The sequence below is a fragment of the Diaphorina citri genome, unplaced genomic scaffold (genome assembly GCF_000475195.1).
Source record: "Diaphorina citri unplaced genomic scaffold, Diaci psyllid genome assembly version 1.1 scaffold22, whole genome shotgun sequence".
Taxonomy (NCBI): domain Eukaryota; kingdom Metazoa; phylum Arthropoda; class Insecta; order Hemiptera; family Psyllidae; genus Diaphorina; species Diaphorina citri.
In genome coordinates this window covers 96,129-107,892 of record NW_007377460.1, presented here as the reverse complement: position 1 = coordinate 107,892, position 11,764 = coordinate 96,129, and the positions used below count along the sequence as shown (strand labels likewise).

At 37.4% G+C, this 11,764-nt stretch overlaps 1 protein-coding gene across 1 annotated transcript in view; it reads left to right on the top strand.

The window, feature by feature from the left end:
- LOC103509037 (protein WWC2-like) overlaps positions 1-11,128 on the top strand; it is a 16,500-nt gene extending 5,372 nt beyond the window's left edge. The window contains exons 2-3 of the mRNA XM_026823422.1: positions 10,007-10,120; positions 11,113-11,128. Of these exons, the coding sequence (XP_026679223.1) occupies positions 10,007-10,120; positions 11,113-11,128 (130 nt within the window). The remainder of the gene's footprint in view (positions 1-10,006; positions 10,121-11,112) is intronic.
- The last annotated feature ends 636 nt before the right edge of the window (positions 11,129-11,764 follow it).

Genomic DNA, 11,764 nt, shown 5'->3' with positions numbered 1-11,764 from the left:
CGCTCTTCCGATCTCTCTCTCTCTCTTACTACTAACTATCTTTGGTTTTCCATTTATCGTATCCGTATCACATTCATGATCTTGTTTATTATTATTATTATTATTATTATTATTATTATTATTATTATTATTATTATTATTATTATTATTATTATTATTATTATTATTATTATTATTATTATTATTATTATTATTATTATTATTATTATTATTATTATTATTATTATTATTATTATTATTATTATTATTATTATTATTATTATTATTATTATTATTATTATTATTATTATTATTATTATTATTATTATTATTATTATTATTATTATTATTATTATTATTATTATTATTATTATTATTATTATTATTATTATTATTATTATTATTATTATTATTATTATTATTATTTAATTCCAATGCAACTGGATTACGTCTGCCTTGGCCAGCCTGGTTACCTTGGGACGTGGCACGCCCGCTTTGCAAGCTCTAGGAGAGAAGGAAGACAGGATACAAATCCGCCCTGGGCGCAACCTAGCACTTACAAAGTAGACAGAAGACACGCTACCCTCCAAGCTACCTAGGTTGGCTAAGAACGGAATCAATGGAGCAGTTGCAAATGGGTAAAAATTATAAATAAAAGGTCGATTCCTACGTAAAAAGTTGTCAATAATCCAAATCTGAGGTCAAAACTCGGAAAAAATAACTTTAAAAGGTCGAAAATTCAATTGTTTTTTTCCGAAAAAAGGTCATGTGACCGAATTGGCGTTCTTCCGGTTAAGTACAGGCGCCATCGCGAGTATCACGCGATAAAAGGGGAAACGAGCTTCAGAAAAGGGGAAATTGCGAAAGGAAAATACAGCTCAGGGATTTTCGGGGGAAAGGGATTAGACGAGGGGGGTCAAATATGAAAAACAGTATGATGGCACTGTTGAAGAATGTAAACAACAGACACAATGCTAATGTGTGTGCCCCCCCAGCACACAAAGCAAGAGAGTTGCATAGTTGAAATTTTTCATCGTGTTCTTCTCTAAATCTTTTTTTCTCGTGACGTCAATACATGAAATTTTGAAAACGACCCAAAATATGAAACAAGTGCCCCCCGGAGTATGTGCCGCTTGTGACACGCGAGACTCGAAGTCCCGGGTTCGATTCCGTGAGGCAATATTCTTTCATTAGGGTTTGGTACTGGTCAGGGTTTCTTCTTAGCTTTTCAGTTGCTTAATTTCTCAGTTCTTTGATTGATGTGATGATCTCTAGGTCCAAGTGCTCTGGTCATTGCTAGTGATTAACGATTATTTGTTAGGTTTATATTAGACATCCTATGTATTAACATTATTCTTACCGTTTTTATTATTAGTATCCAATAATAATAAAAACGGTAGTATCCAATAATCCAATAATAATACCTAGTATCCAATAATAATAAAAACGGTAAGAATAATGCTAGTGATTAATCCTCTGGTATACAGCTAATTATGTTGGCCAAATAAAGGACGCTTTTCAAGTCTAGTCCTGTCCCGAAGTCAGCATTCAGTGGGATAACTCCGGGAGTAAATTTGCTTTGTTCTTATGGAAACTGATTCAGCCAAAAGGGGAAAGGAATGATCTAATGTTTTTCGGCACTTAGAGTATCTCTTGGTCGAATTGAAAGCCAACCTAGATATTAATTGCCCACTTTTACTCCTAATTTCCTCGCTTCGTATTCGTTCCCTGTCAATCAACCCTTTTCACCTCATATCCTTTTCAAGCCCAATTTTTCCATAGAACTTCTGGATAAAATAGCCGCAGGTACCCCAAAAAGAGTTGAAACAAATAAACGTCTCAATAAATGATGATTATTTGTTAGGTTTATATTAGACATCCTATGTATTAACATTATTCCTACCGTTTTTATTATTATTGGATACATACTAGGATACCTAGTATCCAACTAGGATACTAGGATACCTATTATCCAATAATAATAAAAACGGTAAGAATAATGTCAATAAATGATATTTGACGATACAAATTAAACACGTTACATGAGTGTTACCAACACAGTTCTCTCCATAGGAGTCACCGAATGTCGATCTGTGACTGTGGTGAACTAGTGCATTGCATTTTGTACAATACCTCGCTTTGTTCCAAGTATCTCCAATTCTCCAATAGTGTTCATATTTCAACTTGTTAGGTTAGGTCATGCCGGCAAAGAGAAGATAATTAGATTTATTTTGCTTTTTTTCTACCTTTTTGAAACACACGATACCTATGTATTGGATTTGTCAAGAAAATTTCAGGGAACCTTTTTTTTTTAAGAGGTTTTGACAGAGGGAACTGTAACTGCTATGGTCTTATCGTCCCGAAATCGAAGAGAGAAGGAAGACAGGATAGGAAAAAGCCAGCCGTTCCGAGAACGAACATTATCCCATCAGGATAAAATCCGCCCCGGGCGGAAATCGAACCCGCGCATACAAGGCAGACGCACTACCAACTAAGCTAACCAGGCTGGCAAGTAGATAATTTGATTAGTTAGTTTGCTTTCTATTTGAATAGATAGCCAAGGACCTAGTACTGATCTAGTAGTAATGGAGCAGTTGCAAATGGGTAAAAATTATAAATAAATGGTCGATTCCTAGCTTTCAGAAACGGAACCAATTCCGATGGAGCATGATCTTTGATTTCCTATGGTTTATAGTGAATATAGTGCAGTTTCCAAAAGAGATTTTTTTCTTTAAGAGGTTTGACAGAGGGAACTGTAACTGCAATGGTCTTATCGTCCCGAAATCGAAGAGAGAAGGAAGGAAGACGAAGAGAGAAGGATAGGAGAAATCCAGCCGTTCCGAGAACGAACATTATCCCATCAGGATAAATAAACAGATTCAGATAATTTTATTAAAACTTTAGTGACATCAATGCTTGACCTTTCATAGATTTGACCAAGTATAACGGAAACTTGTTGTAGAAAATTTACACTTTAGATCGATTTTGCCAAGATACTGAGGGGTAAACAAAATCTTCGTATTGAAAATGGCAAAGATTTCGATCTCTGACCTAATTTTCCTTCTTGGCGTACGTGCACACTGAAGTTTTTGCACAGGTAGCTACGAGACACTAAAATGTACATTTCACTATCCAACATTTACACTACTACTTGCCAGAATTTACGCGAGGGAAATTTACAATGTCTCTACACTGAAAGAACACATTGATTTCCCTCATCATGGTGGGGTACGTACGTACGTACACAGATTGAGTAGGGTACATACATACGTACACAAAAAGCTCACTTTGAGGCTTAGATGAGTAGGGACAAACAGTCCTAACGGATGGATTCGGCTTATAAGAATCTGCGAGTAGGAGGGGTAGTTGGTATTCTTGAGACCGTGATCAAGTCGAACTTCGATCCGATGGTATTACACATATTTGTGGGAAAAACTGGCAGTATCACTCGTATTTATGAACAAGAATGATCGTTCTTAGATCAGTCTCAAGTCAAAATTGACCAATCAAATGCCTTGAGACTATGCTTAGCACGAACTTAAGAGCCAGCATTTTGTTCATAAATATGGGTGTTAGTCTATACCCTTTTTCTACATCCAGACTTCTTAATCCTCCTCGGTGGTGTAGTGGTCAAGACGCTCGCCTGGTAAACAGGAGAGCGCTTGTTTAATCCCAGCCGAGGTATGGCATTTTATCCTCAATATAATTCGAGAATTTGACCACAATAACTAGTAGTAGCCTACTGCTGGTATAAAGGAACTTTTCAGTCATACGCAGACAGTATAAATAAGCACTATTATTAGCTTCTGGGAACTAGACCAATCGTGATCATGGGCGGAGAGCCTTTGCTGTCAGAAGACATCCTTTACCTGTACGCAAGCACCCATGCCTCGGCTGGGATCGAACCCACGCCCTCCTGTTTACCAGGCGAGCGTCTTGACCACTACGCTACCGAGGCAGTGTTTGCTGATCTCGGATCGTGCATGGGGACTATACACGAACAGTCTCCGGACATTCTCACAGAAGTAAATTTAGCTCCTTTTGCTTGACTAGTGTCCTTTCTCACAATCTTAAGTCAACTGGATAAAATTCCATGCCTCGGCTGGGATCAAACCCACGCCCTCCTGTTTACCAGGCGAGCGTCTTGACCACTACGCTACCGAGGCAGGCTGATCTCGGATCGTGCATGGGGACTATACACGAACAGTCTCCGGACATTCTCAGAAGTAAATTTAGCTCCTTTTGCTTGACTAGTGTCCATCCTCACAATCTTGAGTCAACTTCAGTCAAAAGAACTGAGATTGCACTCTGGTAGTCTTGCGCCGACAGACATTTGTTGATTTTTAGAAAGCCTTCGACTTTTCTAGCAAGTTTGAGACTGCACCGGATCTCCAATATCTTTTTCTCATATACATACTCTAATATAAATGTATGGTATATATGTATTTATATTTTATATAACTACCTATATCAGGGTGCGCCAGAAAAACACTGACAACGGCTCAGGGTTAGTAGATCTGATCATTTCCAACAAGGTTCTGTGGGTCATCTTTTCTAGCAAGTTTGAGACTGCACCGGATCTCCAATATCTTTTTCTCATATACATACTCTAATATAAATGTATGGTATATATGTATATTTTATATAACTATACTATACAGGGTGCTCCAGAAAAACACTGACAACGGCTCAGGGTAAGTAGAACTGATGATCTGAAAAAACACATCAAACCTGAACTTTGAAAATTGAAGATCAGGTCTATTCGGATCGAAATTTTGTGCTCTGGCTCGTAATTTTAACAAAAAACGGTTTATCAATTAAAATGAAGAAGTTATGATCTAAAACCTAACACAAGGTCTGCATTTTTTTAAAACGTGGTTTTTTGGACATTTCTCGGAAACGAAGCCGAAGTTAGGAAAATGACCCACAGAACCTGGTTGAAAATGATGAGATCTACCTACCCTGAGCCGTTGTCAGTGTTTTTCTGGCGATATTGTAAAAGTTACTATAGAACATAAAAATAAGCATCATTCAATAGGATAAGGAAAGTCGTGTGATGTTCACACCAGATTTTTTTTTGCAATTTTGTTTGTAAGACCTTTCTTTTCTTCCTTCTTCTTCTTCTTTTTCTCTCTGTTTCTTAATCATTATATTTCTATTTTTTAAACGGAAAATCATTCAATGAAGTGGAACAAAAGATGAAAAGAGAGAACGAGAAGAGAGAGAGAGAGAGAGAAGAGGAGGAGGAGGAGAAATAACTTTCGTATTTCCTCGCTTCTCTTGTCTCTTCTTTTCCTTTTTCAATTTCACAGAATTGATATAGAAAAATGATAAAAATATAGCAATGTTTTATAAGTTTCCGGCTACGTAGAAAAATATCGTGGTGGATAGGTTAGGTAATCTACAAAATAGATCATAAAGTATTACGGGGAGTTTGCTTTATTTTTCACTTGAAGTAAGAAAACAGAGAGATAACAGCGAAATGATGTCAGTTGGAAAGAACTAGGTTTGGATAAGTCCTTCTATGGGGACAGAGTGACAGACAGACAGACGACACCGAAGCGAATACAATAGTCCGTCCCTTATACCTTTTTATAACTATTGTAATAATAAAGGAAGGACGGACTAAAAATGCAAAAATCGTGGTCAGTTTGATAGTGGAATGAAAAAAAATGAGGTACACAGGTAGGTAGGAGGTTAGGTACCTACTTACTTTATCCACTGAGGTGATTGGTAAGTTATGTTACTGAAATTTGAATTAGTTCATTAAGTTTTAAATTTTAACCCGGAAAATTTCTCTCGCAATAGCTCTCGATGTCGAACGGATTGTCCGAATTTTATAATGAAATTTGGAAGAGGTGTCCAAACACATAAATTTTGTCGTTAGATTTTGGACTTCATCTTCGGGGGCCCTACGGGGTACTTTTTTTCTTAGTGAATTCCAGAAAAAGTTACCTACTTCTGAGTTACCTAACCAGTTATGTTAAATTTACTTAGCGTAGGTACTTTCATGTGTACCCTTTTGTTCTCTTTGATAAACAATTAAACACTAAAGGAATAAGTTTGTATTAACTTATTTGTTGGTACACACACTTGGTAAAACAATTCAAACCCTAAAAATGATTTTGGGTGAGTAAAAAAAACACTTGGCTTTATGTTTTACGTATATTTTTACAGATGGATCCATTTCGGCTGTTACGCCATCATCACACAGTGATAATACACTGATGATGGCGTAACAGCCGAAATGGATCCATCTGTAATTTAATAAAAATATACGTAAAACATAAAGCCAAGTGTTTTTACTCACCCAAAATCATTTTTAGTGAATTAAACACTCTTTGAACTTTAACCTCTTGAGCAATGAATTCACTCAGACCACCCTGTATTCTATAGTTACAAACCTGTGTAACACCCTGTCTACCTCTATATTGACAAATAATGGTGTGCTTAGTAGAGATAACAATTTCTATATACACTTGGACAATAGTCAATATTGTAGTAAGGTTTTTGACAGCTGTTCTCCATCACAATAGTATATTAATCTTTCCTTTCTTTCTCTTTGTTTTCGTTCTGACGTTGGTTGGTGACATTTTCAGTTTTCTGGTTCACAGTCGTCTGTTCCAGGAACGAATCCACACTCCTTAATGCTGACTCCAAAATCAAATGAAGCAAAGAATCAATGAAGTACACCTACACCTACACTGAGAAAAAAAAAGTTAGGGTGGAAGAACTCTATTATTAGGGTGGAAGAGCTCTAGTATTGGGTTACTTCCCCTCATTCAGGTTGTTCAAATTCTATATTATAGTGCCGGGCTTACCGATGTAGAGTTCCATATTAGAGATCCGGAACCCAGTCACTCGATTAGGCTTCCGGCACTCTGGTTTTTTCTCAGTGTATGTACCTACTTGCTTCTAAGGATGATATATTGCCAGAACGTAAAGTGGAAAAGCAGCACAAAAAAGAGGAGAGAGAGAGAGAAAGAGAAGGAAAGAGAGAGAGAGAAGAGAGAGAGGGAGGTAGAGAAAGAAAGAACTGAAGAGCGAGAGAGAAAAAGGTAGGGAGGGAGAGGGGGAGGGAGGAGAAAAAAGTCGATTACAATTTAATTTCTCATTTCTCCTTGGTTTAGGAGCCCTTGGTTTAGGAGCCCTTGGTTTAGAAGCCCTTGGTTTAGGAGCCCTTGGTTTAGGAGCCCTTGGTTTAGAAGCCCTTGGTTTAGAAGCCCTTGGTTTAGGAGCCCTTGGTTTAGAAGCCCTTGGTTTAGAAACCCTTGGTTTAGGAGCCCTTGTTTTAGGAGCCCTTGGTTTAGGAGCCCTTGGTTTAGGAGCCCTTGGTTTAGAAGCCCTTGGTTTAGGAGCCCTTGGTTTAGGAGCCCTTGGTTTAGAAACCCTTGGTTTAGAAGCCCTCAGTTTAGAAGCCCTTGGTTTAGAAGCCCTTGGTTTAGGAGCCCTTGGTTTAGGAGCCCCTATACCCGGATAAACAATATGAAATATTTAAATAGCGATTCCCTTCTCTGCTTTTTTTTCCTTGCTTGAAAAAAAAAGTTGACAATTAAACAGAATTAAATGCAATGACATTTTAAGAGGCAGAATGACTTTTCCTCTTTGTTCGTGTCTTTTTTCCCTTGTTTTTCTTCTTCTTCTTCTTTGAAATATAAATAGGTTGATAGGCACGTAGGTAGATACCTAGATAGCTTTACATTTTTTACTCAGCTTTTCAGTAGGGCAAGTAAGAGCACCTACTTAGGTAGATAAATGTTATAATAGGCAGAGGCAGCAAACAGAAAGACTTTAACTCCTACAAGTCATAATGGGCCAGTTCAATTCATGAATGTTATACATATAGGTAAGTTAGATACCACCCGGAAAAGGGGCCTGTACAGGGTTCCCAAAGGTCTGATGGGGTCCAAATTATAACCATAGAAGATAATTGTTTTCATGCGAAGAATTAAAACTTCGATCTCACACTTCGATCGATAATCTCGTTCACTTACCCAGAATTTCCAGAGTATGCGTAATCTCCTTCGGTTCCAGAGTCCCAATTTGGCACTGGTAACTCCCGGCATCTGTGGTCTGCAGGTCGGTAATCTGTAGGTTGTAGCCATCCACCAGTTGTATTCGTTTGTCCGGTGTTACCTTGGTACTGCCCGCCGTCAGAATGGCAATACCGCGCTTCCAAGCCAGGACGTAGTTCTCTGAAAGCAGAGGAAATGGGGAGTGCTGAATACCTATTTGGTTGAGTGTTGAGCCAACGACCCACTATCAGGTAGACCTGACAGGTACATCATCTGATCAGTTCACTTGATCAGGTAGGTATACCTGACACCCGATAAGCACACACACTATCAGGTAGACCTGATCAGGTGTACCTGTCATCAGGTATGGCTGGCCTTAGTGGATATGGTGAATTTTTGGATTTTTGAAATACCAAAGTAGTTATAGGTACCTTATGTTTATATGTGTAAATAATACACATACCTACCTACCTGTAAAGGAGTACGTAGTATCAGGTAGGTATTTCTTGGTCCTTTTACTTACATAAATTTGTATGTACCATTGGTGTACATATATTGGTAAGAATATAAAATGTAGCGAAACTTCTCGGTAAACGGAGAAAAAAAATTGCTGACCGAAAAAATGGAAAATTTTATGGAAAAAAGCTCCCATACATGTGGGTTTGTAGGTATTATGATTATTATTAGGTGTTTACCATATAAGGATAATGGTTCCCAAAGGAATAGAATTTACCTACAAGTAGAAATATGTAATGTAGGTAGGTACCTACATAGGTAGCTTTTTAACCTCCTTATGTACTTTCCTTATGTTTTTCCCTCCTGAATTAGGTACGTTCGTTTATGCTGATTTTTGTATGTACATAATTACCTATGTAGGTATTATGCTAATGTTTTATCTCAACTATTCTGCATTTAGTTCTTCTAACTTCTAAATAAATTCTATAATAAAGTTCACTGAACTACTCAATTTCTCTTTTCAAAGAACGATAGAGAAATAAAGAAGAGAACTGAGGAAGAGAGTAAGAGACGCAAACACGCAAAAGAGTTAAATATTTTGACTAAAATGTGCTGCTGAAAGCTCCTAGTGAAAATAAAATATTACCAAGTAAGAAACTTAGGACATTTTCAACAGAGATTTTGTACAGAGTGTCTAAGTTGATTTGGAACTTTGGAAAAAAGAAGGCATTAAAAAATATCACTATAGATCTGAAAGTCTCTTTTTTAGCCTAAACAAGTAAGTCTGTTTGGTACGAGAAATCTCTCTAGCTTATAGCTTTCCAAAGGGAATGTATAGCTCGAGCGTCATGAGAACGTTGCCCTCTGGAAGATTCTCAGAAGTTTAACCCATCTTTTGGAGCTGTTTGTCCCTTACACTTGAGCCTCAGAGGATGGACTCTTTGTGTATGGAGTTAAGTTGATCCCTAATTGAGGAGCTGGGTGCAAAAAGGGAAATATGGATTTTTTGCCCTTTTTGCGTAAAACGGTTTTTTGATCTTCCAGCGTTTGAACTGCAGTGATAACTCTTTTTTTTTTGGAGAGTTACAGCGTTTTTTGTAAACATACTTTTCAAGGATTTTGATGAAAAATTGAAAACTTTAAAGTTAAATATCTCAGTTTGATGATTTTCATGTATTGCCCTTTTTGCACCCAGCTCCTCAATTGAGCGCGAAGATCCGGGCAACCTTCAGTAGCGTTGGAAACACCTCGGTATGGATGAGGTGTTCAGTAGCGTTGGAAACACCTCGGTATGGATGAGGTGTTCAGTAGCGTTGGAAACACCTCGGTATGGATGAGGTGTTTAACTGTAGTAAAAGAACGGACAATTTTGCAAGTGTGACAATTAAAGCAAAAGTTACAAACAAGGTACCCATATAGGTACCTCATGTGTGTTTGAAAAACAAGTAGGTAAACATTAAACTTGTGAACTGTTCTGTTAGTCCAAGCCATTCAAATCTATTTTGGTTCTTTTTCTGACACACCCTGTATTGTGCCATTTCTTCTCTTGTTCGCAGGTTCACGAAACCACAAAGTTTTGCCGACTGTATTGGAAACGAGTTACCATTAGGATGGGAGGAAGCGTTCGATCCCCACATTGGGGTTTATTATATTAACCATGTTAGCCGTAAGTATATTAGTTCACATTTTGTACCTTTCCACGTAGTATTTGAGTTCCCAGCTAGTGAGCTCTACCTTCTTTGCTTCTTTCCTTCTTTGATCCTCATGATAGTCTAAAAATAAGGAAAGTAAATTTTTTTTTTTTTTTTTTAACTGAAATTCCATTCTAAATTTAAACAGTCCTGAATATTTGGTACTGAGTTATTCAATTTATTTAGTTTTTAAAATTTGGCTGGGGAAACCCTTAAATTTGAAGTCCAGTTTTTTTTTATGATTATCTGCTGAACATGTTTACCAAGTTTCGTCAAGTTCGGACCAACCTTTCGGGTTTCGGGAATTGGGATGAAACAAAAAATGGACTAGCTAGTGGGAACTGTAAGTGCTCAGGTCTTATCGTCCCAAAAGCGAAGAAAGAAGGAAGACAGGATAGGAGAAAGCAAGCCGTTCCGAGAACAAAACTTATCCGTAGAAATAAAGAGTCAGTCCCTTTACCCTTACAATACTGCAAGGGGCTATTACTATCATATTGTGGTTCAAATTCTCAAACCAAGTTGAGAATAAAATTACCAACACTCCATATCTCGGCAGAGATTAAACCCACGCCCTCCTGATTACCTGGCGAGTGTCTACACCACCGAGACAGGAAAGTAATTTTCATTGAGTCTGGAAAAGAAAAACCTTGGATTAACCCCAGACAGCTCAGAGTGTTCAATTATTCATTGATAGATCTTAACACATAGTTATTTTATGTTTAACTTGTGTCTATGGATAATATTGGATATTTATGTTGCAGAGTGTTCAATTATTCATTGATAGATCTTAACACATAGTTATTTTATGTTTAACTTGTGTCTATGGATAATATTGGATATTTATGTCAGCAGAGTGTTCAATTATTCATTGATAGATCTTAACACATAGTTATTTTATGTTTAACTTGTGTCTATGGATAATATTGGATATTTATGTTAGGTTTAACATACGTCTATGGTTATTTATGCAGCTGTGTTACCGGTTGACACGTGAAGGTTCTCGTGTTACCATCAGTAAAACACAATCTCGACTCTCACATTACTTATTTACTTTCAATTAGTGATTCAGATAGTCTGTAATCATGACGATCTATCAGCAATATCAGCATTAGAATTATGTGGTTCAGTGAACTGGGGAAAGAGCCTTTACTCGGGGAAAAGTATCTTACGGGGTCATTATTGACCGGTTTGAGCCCCAAATCTAAAGAGCGTGGGACGTTCAGGCGTTAAACATGGGTGCCAAATTTAATCAAAATCGGTCAAATCGTTTAGGAGTTATGGGTCCTCTTTCTTGGTCGGGCCTCAAAAGTTCGATTATAGGACCAAAATCTTATGAGAAATTTTCGTTTTTGGGTTTAACATTTGTGCCAAATTTAATCAAAATCGGACAAAACCATTTGAGAGTTACAGTGAAGGTGAAACAACCTTTAAGGAACTTTACAGACAAACTAAATGCAAAAGGGTCGAGGTAAAACTTGGAATCACTAAAATCTGACCATCGAAAATTTGACCCGATTACATTACTTTCCTTCCTATAGGTATAGGATAAGGAAAGTAAAAAACATTGTTGCACACAAAAAGTCCACTCCGAGGCTCAGGTGGTAGGGGCAAACAGCCCTAAAA